The sequence below is a fragment of the Xenopus laevis genome, chromosome 6S (genome assembly GCF_017654675.1).
Source record: "Xenopus laevis strain J_2021 chromosome 6S, Xenopus_laevis_v10.1, whole genome shotgun sequence".
In the NCBI taxonomy this organism is placed as follows: Eukaryota; Metazoa; Chordata; class Amphibia; order Anura; family Pipidae; genus Xenopus; species Xenopus laevis.
Window position 1 is genome coordinate 38,227,655 of NC_054382.1, and position 13,176 is coordinate 38,240,830.

Here is a 13,176-nt window from a genome sequence, read left to right on the forward strand (position 1 = left end):
GGATTCTTTTGAGCAATACCAAAACACATAGGGGCAAATTCACTAAGATGCGAAGTTGCGCCAGGCGCAACTTCGCCGCACTTCGCCAGGCGTAGTTTCGCCAACGGTTCGCAAATTCACTAAAATCCGAAGTTGCGCACAGGGGTAGCGTAAGGTTGCGGAGTTGCGCTAGCGTTGTTTCGCTATATAAAGCGAAGTTGCGCTAGCGAAGGCTTATTTGCATACGGCACGAAATTCAAATTTCAATGGAGGAACACGTATCTGCACTACAAATGCCTAGAAAACCTTCAAATCTGGAAATAAAAATTTTATTTTGCCCTACACATGTGCCCACTGTCTAGGTAAGTTGCCATGAGTCAGGAAATGTAGGGGGGAGGAAGGGGAGCCCCAAAAATTTTTCGATCTTTTTCAGCCTATCAGCCATCATGTAGAAAACACGCCAGCGTTTTTTGGGACTTAGAAAAAATTTTGACTATTTTTGAAACAATCCCTATCTACTCTATTGCGCTTCGCCAGGTCTGAGGTGGCGAACGAAGTCTAGCGTAAAAGGTAGCGTTCGCTACACTGCGCAAGTTAGTGAATTTGCGTAGCCTGGCGTAAGGTTGCGAAGTAACACTAGCGAAACTACGCCAGCGTTCGTTAGTGAATTTGCGCAGTAGCGAAAATGCCAAATGCTAGCGAATTAACGCTAGCGTTCGGCGCTTCGCGCGTTAGTGAATTTGCCCCATAGGGTTACAAAACTGCAAAAACAGTTCAAATACAACACAGAAGATGGTTAGAAAAAACTTAAAATGCAGCAAATACAATCAAAACTATAAAAAATGTATTCCACTGTGAGACGGGCAGTCAAAATATCAATTCCGCTGGTCAGTTTGTTCAGCCAACCTTTTAGAAATTGAAACTGAAATTAAATCACACGAAATCCAATAAAAACACCAATAAAAAGAAATATATAAATACTACATTTGGCCCAACTGCATCTGGCGATAGTGTGCTGGTTGCCACTTAGGGCCTCTGTATATGTAGTGGTATAAGTAGACTTTGCCCCTGACAAGCCATGAGATACTTCCTACACCAGTCTAGCAATGAATACAGTACTGCATTAGTCACATTCTAAACTCTGATATTCATTGACGCCTTAGTTATGAGCCTTAGTTCAGACTCTCCAATTGTTAGAACATTATATTTTAGACATTTGTATATTCAGCTGACATACAGAGCTGAATTAATGTGTGTGTGGGTACATTGAGGTCTGGACAAATATTGACTTTGCATGTCATGCAGCTCTCCAGAGGAACAATACATTTGCATGCAAGCTGGTTACAGTATTCTGGTTAACATTAGGCATTCTTGAGGCCATAACTCTTGCAACTCTATTCAGCCTTATATTAAATCCTCCTCAAAAGATTTAGCAGCTTATTCTGATGCAAATACAGTCATGGTTTATGTGTGAATCACCTTTAACTGAACAACTGTATAAAGTCACATGAATTTAAAGAGGAAGTCAATACAATTATATCCAATAAAAATGTTATTCTAAACATCTGCTAACATACATAGATTCCATTTTGTCACTGGTTTCTGTACATGTAATTACAAGTGAAAGCAGTTACTTTATGCACTGTTGGTTCTGTCTCTTGAAACAATTTAGCAGAAGTCAGCCTTGCATGGTGTGTTAATTGGCGTGCTACTGCAAAACCACCAGACAGGACAAAGAGATACTACAGTTAAATTTCCAAATAACCTTAAAGCTATTAAATTTTGCAAATACAGTACTGGAAGGTTACTTTGAAATATAGTTTCTTATTTTGGCAAAACATTTTAGTGTTTACATCACCTTTAAGCATTGCAACTTAATTCAGATGATTAATAAGGATTGGGGCCAAGCTGAATATTGTGCTGAGATTTGATTAAATCCTGTAAAATATCCTACATCACTAATAGATTTGGGTACAATCTCCTATCTGCATCCTGGATTCAGTGCATTACCTGCTCCATGCCTGATGTTATTTAAAACATTTTAATCTTCCAGAGATCTCTTATTGTCACTTTTATACATTTCCATTTCAAAATGTTTCTCTGCATGCTGACTATAGCTATTATGAGCGTTTAAACTGATTAAACAAAAGAGGAGGCGTGTATATCTGCTTAAAAAGCATAAAAAAATGCAACAAATAAGCTTAATATAGTATGATGCAGTCTCACTGCATAAAACCCCAGTCCAAGGTTTTGCTAAGAATTGGAAAATTTGTGAAGCAGATTTCCCAATTATGAGAGTTCAGTTTAAATTGCGCAGTATCAATATTATGATTTTTTTTAATGTTGTGTTTATGGTTGTGTAGGTGGCTGTGTTATTGTAATGTCCCGCAGTTCTGTGACAGTTTGAATCGATATGAAACAACACAGGTATTCGGGAGGACTCTGCTTCGCTCCGTCTTCACTGTGATGCGGCGACAGTTACTGGAACAGGCCAGGCAGGAGAAAGATAAACTTCCGCAAGAGAAACGAACATTGATCCTGACCCATTTTCCTAAGTATGAAGTGCCAGTTTTATACAGAACACGGGCTTGTATTTTTTTTCTTTCTTTTATTGTCATTGCTGCTAGTAAAAATGTTCTGAACTTTATTCCTACCTGGGTGCATTTTGTTTCTTAATATGGTACCAGAAAATTATATAAGGGTGTTAGTAGTGAGCTTACAGTTCATTGACAGGTATATGTACTGTACGGTTTAAACATTAAATTATTCCTTATATATATATATATATATATATCTATATCTATCTATATATATATATATATATATATATATATATATATATATATATATATATATATATATATATATATATATATATATATATATATATATAGATCACATTATCCAGAAAACTGCAAATTACATGTAGGCCATCGTCAATAGACTCCATTTTAATCAATTACGATTTTTAAAAATGATACCTTGAACAAGTATAGGATTATCTGGAAAACCCATTATCCAGAAAGCTCAGAATTATGGAATGCCCATCTCCCATAGACTCCATTTTATCCAATTAATGCAAATTTTTCAAAATGTTTTCCTTTTTCTCTGTAATAATAAAACAGTACATTGTACTTGATCCAAACTAAGATAGAATTCATTATTTTGGAAGCAAACTCAGTCTATTGGTTGTGTACATGTTTTTCTAGTAGACTTAAGGTATGTGGATCCAAACTACAGAAAGATCTGTTATCTGGAAACCCCCAGGTCCCGAGCATTCTAGATAACAGGTCCCATAACTGTACTTGTAATTAAGCTGCATGAATCCATAAAATGTTATAATAAATCACAGGTAATAGAGTACTGGCCAGATTTATTGTACAACTGACACTCTTGTTTCCTGGCACTTCCCTTTAGACTAATGCAACACAAGGCTATTTCTCCGCCTATGTATAAGCATAGGCGGAGAAACGTCCAATCTGCTCTCTGTAGTGGTATAAGTACTCTGACAAGCACTGAGTCACCCTGTGTGCGCACACATGATGGATTTCAGTGTGAAAAGTCTTACTTTTGAAGTGCTGAAATCTACTCCATGTGTGTACATACAGGCTAATGCCATGTCAGAGCATTTACACCACTGGTGCATTGGGAGCAGACTGGCTATTTATCTGACTGCATTATATACCTGTATAGTAAAGGGAAAAAAATACACCCACGGCTATACAAATAGTAACACAGAGAAGCAGGGACTTGATAATACAGTGAAAAAAATAAAATGTTATTTGTCAGCATTTCGGTCCCAGCAGGGGACTTTTCTCAAGACACCAGATTTGCAAGTTTCCCTCAGGAGTGGCCATTTCTGAGTGGGACTGAAATGTTTATCCCTTTAATATTTCTATATTTATAATTTTGATGTACATTTTGAATGTTACAGAATGCTTACAGTTAAACTGATTTATGTTTTTACTCTTTCCAGATTTTTATCAATGTTGGAAGAAGAGGTTTACAGTTCCAATTCTCCAATATGGGATGACAATTTTATGTCAACATCATCTCAGACTAATGATCTTGGAATTCAAATAGGTAACAGAAGAGAAGATCTGACATTATAGTTGGCAAGATATTGCATGCACAGAGTCTGTTAAATTCTGATTGCAGGTTCCTATATTGTGTCTAATATCACATATTTGCAATTTATTGATATAAATCTGGACAGGTTTTGATCTTTAGATCCAAAGGGGCAAATTCACAAAAACGCGAAGTGGCCAACGCTAGCGCAAATTTGCCAGCTTGGCATCATTTCCTTACTTTGCCGATTTACTAACGTGCGCTGGCATAAAATTCGCTAGCGAAGTGGACCTACTCTAGCGCTACTTCGCACCCTTACTCCAGGCGAAGTTGCGCTATGGCGAAGGGACGTAACTACGCTAATTCACTAACTTGCGCATTTTACTGAATGTTACCTCTTGAGCCAGACTTGCCTTCGCCACCTCAGACCAGGCAAAGTGCAATAGAGTAGATAGGGATTGGTTCAAAAAAATTTGAAATTTTTTCTAAGTCCCAAAAAACACTGGCGTCTTTTCATTTTTTAAGGGTGATAGGCTGAAAAAGATCGTAAATTTTTGTGGGGGTACCCTCCTTCCCCCCTACATATCCTAACATATGCCACCTAAACTATACAGCGGGCACATTTATAGGGCAATATAACAACTCTATTTTATCTTATGAAGCTTTCCCAGGCTTGTGTAGTGTAACGTATTGTTGCTACATATACGTCCATTGTACTTTAACTTGGCGCCGTATGCAAATTAGGCATCGCTAGCGTAACTTCGCTTTGCTTGACGAATTAACGCTAGCGCAACTTCGCAACCGTTCGCCTCTTTGAGCGCAACTTCGGATTTTAGTGAATTAGCGGCGCCCTGGTGAAACTTCGCCTGGCGAAATGCGGCGAAGTGTGGCAAAGCCGTCGCTAGCGCATTTTCGCTGCTTAGTGAATTTGCCCCAAAGTGTTTAAATAGAAATGAGCACATGATTTCTATATATTTGCTATGGTTTTCAAGATGGTACTATATAAGGTTAAATAGCATTTGTTTGTTAATGTTTTTTCATTTCAGTTATCAACGCGCCTCCAGTCACTAGGTCTGTTGCTTATGCTACAAGCCCTTCACCCTTGGAGCAGCCTAGCAGTGGGAGCCTGAGTCCATCTGGAAAACCAGCTTGTGTCCTTGAAACAAACTTAGGTATGTGGTGTAAGTGAATCAGAAAGAAGATTATGGAGGCAGTGTGTTTCTCTGTACATAGAGCCCTTGTCACTACACAGGGTAACTGCTAAAATGTTCTTACAGTGATATATGTCTTACCTTCAGGCTAACATTGAAACATTTCTAGGACTGTGACCAATGTTTTCTCCTTCCTGTTTGTAGTGCTTCATTACAACATCAGGTGAATAGTAGTCAGCTCTGAGCTCTATTAAGAGCTGAATAAATCAGAAAGGTATGCAGCATGGCTTTGAAAGTTATTTAGAAATTAAATTGGTTAACTGAGAAATTGTTAAACCCCAAATTACTGATTTGAGATGCTGTTTTGGACAAAGATTAGGCGCCATCAAATTAAAGAGCTGTCATGTTACCGCAACCCACACATTTTTAAATTATTTTTTTAATAGCTAAAGTTAGTATTCCTCTAACAGTCGAGAAACATAGGCTTCTGCTGACACTTGCAATACGCATGCCTGTACTATGTGTTCGTCTATGGGTGCAGATATGCCACTATAGGGGCATGTTTACTAACATTGGAGATGAATATCTCCAGTGATGTTGCCCATAGCAAGCAATCAGATTTAAACAGTCATCTACAAGTTAGAAAACAAAAGCAAAGATCTGATTGGTTGCTATGGGCAACATCACCTGATATATTTATCTCCAATGTTATTAAACTTGCCTCTATGTGACTAGAGATGTACTAGGCATGGTTCCTGCTTATGGCCATCAATCACATTGAAGCTTTACTGCAAGTGTCAGACGAGACAGTTCCCTGGAAATGCTGCAGGTTGCTTTTCCCAAATATCAATTCTAGTGTTTGACTGCATCATACAACCTATCATGAGCGTTCCTGTAAAGTCATCCATGTTGACTCAAAGGTTCACCTCCAATTGTAATTGCAACTCTCCTATTTTTAAAATATAATGGCATTAAATAAATATTCCATATATATATACAGACATTCAGTCTGAAATAATGTAGATTTGTTCAGTTAGCTACATGACTTTGTTGTGTCCAATTAAAATAGCAATATGCTTATCTGTCATCTAACAGGTGATAAAAGAAAAAGCAGTGAACCATTTGCTTCAGAAGATGCCAAAAAGCCCAGAGTTGTAGGAGACATTCCCATTGAGCTGGTCAATGAAGTTATGTCTACAATAACAGACCCTACTGCCATGCTTGGACCAGAAGTGAGTGTGGCGGATGGAAATATCAGCCTAATAAAATAGGATAGGAATATAACGAACAAATCATAACACCAGCAATTAGCATGTTTAATGTTCTCATTAAATAGTGACAGAGCCCCATGGTCTTATATTTACATTTTTAACCATAACCAAAGGCACTGTATGCTGATGAATACCTAAAACAAAATGTAAATCAATTACAGTGGAAATTTTCATGAATAATAACATTATGGAGTTGCAATGATTTGTTTGACATTATTCAAAGGGCCCTTACTCACGGGCGTTTGAAACTACGCTCCCCTGCATTCCCGTTTTATGTGTTGAGCCGCAGGGAAGCACAGCACACTGAATTCAAGCGCCTTCGAGTAAGGGCCCTAATAGTCTAACTATTACGGTTTTTCAGCTGGACTATAATGATATGGCAAATCTAGGAAATTGTTTTTCTAATCTTTCGTTTAGGCTGTTATTTAACTTATTATATAACTTGTAGCTGTCATATTTGAACTTGGGAACAAAAGGCTTAATGTAGACAGTGATTGTCAGTGGACGATTTGTTTAAATTTAGGTTAATACCGCTCACATGTGTTTTTTCTGCTTTTCTTTAAATAATAGACCAACTTCTTGTCGGCCATTTCAGCCAGAGATGAAGCAGCCAGACTGGAGGAACGACGGGGTGTCATTGAGTTCCATGTGGTTGGCAATTCTTTACATAAGAAGCCAAACAAGAAGATCATGATTTGGCTTGTTGGGTTACAAAATGTTTTCTCTCATCAGCTACCTAGAATGCCCAAGGAATATATCACACGGCTTGTCTTTGATCCGTGAGTGCCCTTTAAATATTTTAAGATTAAAAAAGAATGAGAATTCACTTTTAAACATCAGTTATCACTGGTCATCTCTCAAGTGTTGTCTCACTTGTGAATAACTCAAGCTTTTGCATCTTATATCAAGGATATCAAGTCAGTAAAGAAACAAAAGAGTGAGGCTACATGCATAAAGCTTATTGTGTCTGAATTGTGGTTTATGTTCAGAAATCATATGCAGGAAAAATAATGCATTGTAAAAGTTTATTCGTATGAATTTTTTTAGAAAACACAAAACCCTTGCTCTTGTCAAAGACGGGCGTGTCATTGGTGGGATTTGTTTCCGAATGTTTCCAACCCAGGGTTTTAGCGAAATTGTCTTCTGTGCTGTAACATCAAATGAGCAAGTGAAGGTAAGTAAGAGAAAACATATGTGGGAGAAAAGTGTTCCAATGCTTGTCATGTGATAGTTGCTGACAAAACATATTTGTGTTATTTTGGGTATGTTATAGCTGCTGAAAATAGAGCCCTACACAGCCCATATGCTATTACTCTATCTCTCTGTGCAATGTTATTCAGATTACAATCAATTATAATAAGAGAAAGTTGTATCTTGATCAGATATCCCCAATAAGTGGTGTGTGGCAGTGCTGTTTTTACACTCTGAGTATCTGCCGTTAATAGTAGTCTATTATTGATGAGTCCCCAAATGTTTTTATTTTCAGCAAGCTCCTAGGTGACTTAAAAAACATCCCAGCTTGGTTCTTGTTAGAGAATAAGGACAGGTTGAAAAATTCAAAGAGATTAAGGAAGGGGGGGTATTTAGAGATGGCAGACAGTGTTTGTGGTTGAACTGTCTTCAAAATTGTCATCATTCTCCATATTTTGAGTGTCAGCATATGCTCAGTGTGTCCTGGGCTGAGTTATTAGAACTCTAGAAAAAATGTGAGAATATATCTGTAACTGAAGTTCATGGTACAGAACTTGTTCTGTATATTGTGAATCGCTCCTTGGCATTTGCTGCAAATCAACAGGAAAAAAACATGGGGAGCTACTGGGGGCATCTTCAGAGGGACACATCTTCATTGCTAAAAGGCAGTGGGGGGCCTTGGGCTGATTCAGAAGCCAGAAATGTAAATTCTTCTTGATAACTGTACTGAGCATGTTTAAGTTCCCTTACTAAATCAGTAAAGTAAAGTCTGCCATCCATATTGTATATTGGCAGTGGTCTCTTATGCAAATACTGTTGATTCTTATGGCTTTCATCCCATTTCTTACTCCCCCTAGGGCTATGGAACCCATTTAATGAATCATCTCAAGGAGTATCACATCAAGCATAATGTGCTGAATTTCCTTACTTATGCAGATGAATATGCTATAGGCTACTTCAAAAAACAGGTAAATATCTAAACATGTACAGTATAGCACAAGTATTAAGGCTGCCATCCATAATACCCTCAATTTATCAATAATTTTCAAAAAATCATGGAAACTTTTCTGATTTGACGCTCGAATTAGGCAACTTTTAGGAATTTTTGTGTGTCAAACTTGAATTTGTCACGTTTTGGAACCAAAACCAGCGTTATATACCCCAACACACCTGAAAATCGTGAAGGCAAAGATCTCCAAATAGCTAAAGGGACCTTTAAAAGCCAATTAGAGGTGTTACCTGTAGATCTTTATATAGTTTTTTACATGTTTTACAGAGATTTACAGAGACTGTACATCATTTACATCTGCCCCTTCTTCCTCCTGAGGCACTATCTAAGAGGTTCCTATCACATACACACACACACTAGAGTCAATTAACCTGCCTGCATTTTTGGGGGGAATGGGAGGAAACCTACACATCTAGGGGGAGAATATGCAAACTTCTTGCAAATAGTGTAGAAGTGCACTTTAAAGGGGTTGTTCACATTGACTTAACTTTTATTATGATGTAGAGAGTAATAGTCTGAGCATTTGGTCTTTATTTTTTATAAGCTGTGTTTTTGTTATAATCATTTCACTTGGCATTTCAACAGCTATCTGGTTGCTAGGGTCCAAATTACCTTAGCAACTGGGAGTGGTTTGAATGGGTTATGAATAGTGGAGGACCTGAATAGAAAACTAAGTTATAGAAAGTGACAATAAATTTGTAGCCGCACAAGGCAATCGTTTTTGACTGAAGGGGCAATTGACTTCCATATAAATACTGGAAACAAGTCAGAAGAAAAAAAATGCAAATAATTAAAAAACTAGAAAAAAATAATGAAGACCAATTGAAATTTTTTTAGAATTGTCCATTCTATAACATACACAAACTTAAAGGCGACCCACCCCTTTAAAAAGGCATAACATTTACCAGAGCAGTAGTTCACGCTTTGATACACATGATGGAAGATGTTAGTTGCTTTCCCTGACACTATGGGGGCCTATTTTTAAACTTAAATTTTTTCAGGTCGTGTTTTTAAAGAGGAAAACCTCAAATTTTTAGAGGAAAAAATTTCGACATTTATTATGCTCTGAATCTGCTAAAAATCCAAAATTACTCCGGCAGATGGAACAATTGGAACATGTTTTTTACCTTCAGAATTCTCAATAGTTTTGGGCTGTTTGCACTGGTTTTCGTTCGATAATCCAATACATTTGAGTTGTCATGGCAACTCGAAAAAGTCGTACAATTCAAAAGTTGTACGGTTCAAAACCTTGCCCGATTTAGTCACAACTTTTTCTTGCACTGTTTTTTTCAGAAGAATTATTGGCAAAGTTTGAATTTAGAATTCACCACAGAAAAACTCACTTTCTATTCATTCCTGTGGGATTTTTAGAAGTGTTTTTTTTAACAGAGTTTTTACCATTTGAAAAACGTGCTTTTAAAAATCCCATAGGAATGAATAGAAAGTGAATTTTTCTATGGTGAGTTCTACACTTAGGGGCAGATTCATTAAGGGTCGAATTTCGAAGTTAAAAATACTTCGAAATTCGACCCTCGAATTGAAATCCTTCGACTTCGAATATCGAAGGATTCGATCGAACGATTAAATCCTTCGAATCGAACGATTCGAACGATTTTAATCCAACGATCGAAGGAAAATCCTTCGATCAAAAAAAGGTTAGCAAACCTATGGGGACCTTCCCCATAGGCTAACATTGACTTCGGTAGGTTTTACCTGCCGAAGTAGGGGGTCGAAGTTTTTTTTAAAGGGAAAGTACTTCGACTATCGAATGGTCGAATAGTCGAACGATTTTTCGTTCGATTCGTTCGATTTCGTTCGAATTCGAACGAATTTAACCAATTCGATGGTCGAAGTACCCAAAAAATACTTCGAAATTCGAATTTTTTTCATTCGAATCCTTCACTCGAGCTTAGTGAATCGGCCCCTTAGATAAATCTGCCCCCCCCTGGGAGTTTGGTAAAAAAAAAAATTATAACAAAGTGAGAAAAAGTCAAGTTTTAGTAAATAGGCCTCCATTTGTTGCAGCAGTGTGTACTCTCCTCAGTGCTGTAATGTCGTTTGTTTTTATGAGGCACCGTTTAAGGTTAGACCACGGGAGTTTGTGTCTGCAAGTAATCCCACTGCATTATCTCTTTAAAATCATTATAGAAGTGACAGTAAATATGAGTGTTGTGATAGCTTTAATGAATGGTATGTTTTCTTTCACTGTCATTAAATATCCATGAGAACACCTGTTGGTTTACCATCTAAGAAATAAATAGAGCATGATATCTCTGCAGTTAATTGGAAAACAGGCAGCTGCCCACTGGCTTACATCTTATCTACAATTAGAATGGACAGCTATAATATAACAGTTGACCTTATTTAGCATTGCTCAGTGCATGGATGGCAACAATGAAAGCATTAAAATGCTTAAAGGAATTGTTCAGTGTAAAAATAAAAACTGTGTATATAGATAGGCTGTGCAAAAAAAAAAAAAATGTTTCTAATATAGTTAGTTAGCCAAAAATGTAATGTATAAAGGCTGGAGTGATTTGATGTATAACATGTCAGTCAGAGCACTACTTCCTGCTTTTCAGCTCTCTTGGTTTACACTGACTGGTTACCCTGGCTACCAGGCAGTAACCAATCAGAGACTTGAGGGGGGGCCACATGGGTCATATCTGTTGCTTTTGAATCTGAGCTGAATGCTGAGGGTCAATTACAAACTCACTGAACAGAAATGTCCCATGTGGCCCCCCTTCAAGTCGCTGACTAACTCAGAGTTATAGAGCTGAAAAGCAGGAAGTTGGATTCTGGCTATTTTATTAGAGATCTGTTCACTCCAGCCTTTATATATTACATTTTTGGCTAACTAACTATATTAGAAACATTTTTTATTTTGCACAGCCTATCTATTTACCCAGTTTTTATTTTCACACTGAACTATTCCTTTAAGACTGAGGGCTCCCATTTTTTCTTTTGTGAACTAACAGAATGCAAATGGATTGTGCCAGTGCCCTATATGCGTGTCACTCATACCAACAGAGGCATAATAACAAGAATGATGCCTGTATGATCAGATTGCTTGAACCTATTGGCAGGTGCATAGCAGCAGGAACCCTGTGAGACAAAAAAATGTGCCATGTTGGACAAATTTGCACATCGCTTCTTGCAACCTTTTGGTAAATGGCAACCAGTGACAGCTTTTATCCCATAAAATAATGTAATTAATTGTGTTTTTGTCCTTACTATTATTTCTAGCAGGGATAATACTTTATCTATATTATTAATCATCTATTTATAATACAAAAGAGCCATGAATATCTTGTAAATTATATAATGAATAAAGTACCCCCCTCTTGTAAAATATAAGGTTATTATAAGTTACTGAGGAGTTCCATGACCATATAAGGCAGAGTGGTTTCATACAGGTCATAGAAATCCGAGTTGACTTCTAATATCCTTATATTTTGCAACAGTGGGTACATTATTTATTATAACTTTCAGTGAGTCATGTGACAGAAATGATATTACTGAGCTCCCATTATAACCGATGACATCACCATGCACTGTTTATAAGGATATATTTTACAGGATATTCATGGCTCTTGTATATTATATCCTTAGAGTTGTGATGTCATCAGTTATAAACGGTGAGTTCTGATGTCATTTTTGTAACATGACTCACTTAAACATGTGTATTATAATAAATAAAGTTCCCCCAGTTGCAAAATATGAGGATATTAGAAGTTACCCCCGGAGTTCCATGACCTGTATAAAAACACTCGGCCTTCAGCCTCGTGTTTTTATATGGTCATGAAACTCCTCGGTAACTTATAATATCCTTATATTTTACAAGAGGGGGTACTTTATTCACTATATAAACATTGCTTAGTAATGTCATCGGTGCCTTGTGATGTCATTTCTGACTGATCTGGGACTTGTGTATTATAATAAATAATGCACCCCCAGTTGTAAAATATGAGGATATCAGTTCTATGACCTGTTTAAAAACACTCAGCCTTTGGTCTCTGCTATTAGAGTCATGGAATTCCTCTGTAACTTATAATATCCTTATATTACAACAGAGGCTACTGATTTTTCTATTATTAGGCAACCACAACCAACCTTTACCCTTCTTTATCTCTTCCCTAATCTTTTTCTACCTTTTTCTTCTCTTCCCCAAATTAAAAATCTTCTTTTCCATTAATAACCCAGATTCAAAGCACAATGGCAGCAGCAACCGTACTAATTATTTTGTAACATAGTAAGTTAGGTTGAAAAAAGACACATGTCCATCAGGTCCAGCCTTTTATGTCAGTACAGGTATGGGATCCATTATCCGGAAACCTGTTATCCAGAAAGGTCCATATTACGGAAAGGCTGTCTTCCATAGACTCCATTTTATCCAAATAATCCACAATTTTAAAAATGATTTTCTTTTTCTTTATAATAATAAAACATTAGCTTGTACTTGATCCAAATTAGGTATAATGCATCCTTATTGGAAGCAAAACCAGCCAGT

At 37.1% G+C, this 13,176-nt stretch overlaps 1 protein-coding gene across 2 annotated transcripts in view; it reads left to right on the forward strand.

Moving 5' to 3' along the window:
• The window catches only part of kat2b.S (K(lysine) acetyltransferase 2B S homeolog), a 60,359-nt gene that overhangs the window by 31,061 nt on the left and 16,122 nt on the right, over window positions 1-13,176 (forward strand). For both annotated transcript variants that reach the window (XM_018269277.2, XM_018269276.2), the window contains exons 6-12: window positions 2,343-2,534; window positions 3,956-4,062; window positions 5,094-5,219; window positions 6,294-6,430; window positions 7,040-7,248; window positions 7,517-7,643; window positions 8,518-8,628. In XM_018269277.2, the coding sequence (XP_018124766.1) occupies window positions 2,343-2,534; window positions 3,956-4,062; window positions 5,094-5,219; window positions 6,294-6,430; window positions 7,040-7,248; window positions 7,517-7,643; window positions 8,518-8,628 (1,009 nt within the window). The remainder of the gene's footprint in view (window positions 1-2,342; window positions 2,535-3,955; window positions 4,063-5,093; window positions 5,220-6,293; window positions 6,431-7,039; window positions 7,249-7,516; window positions 7,644-8,517; window positions 8,629-13,176) is intronic.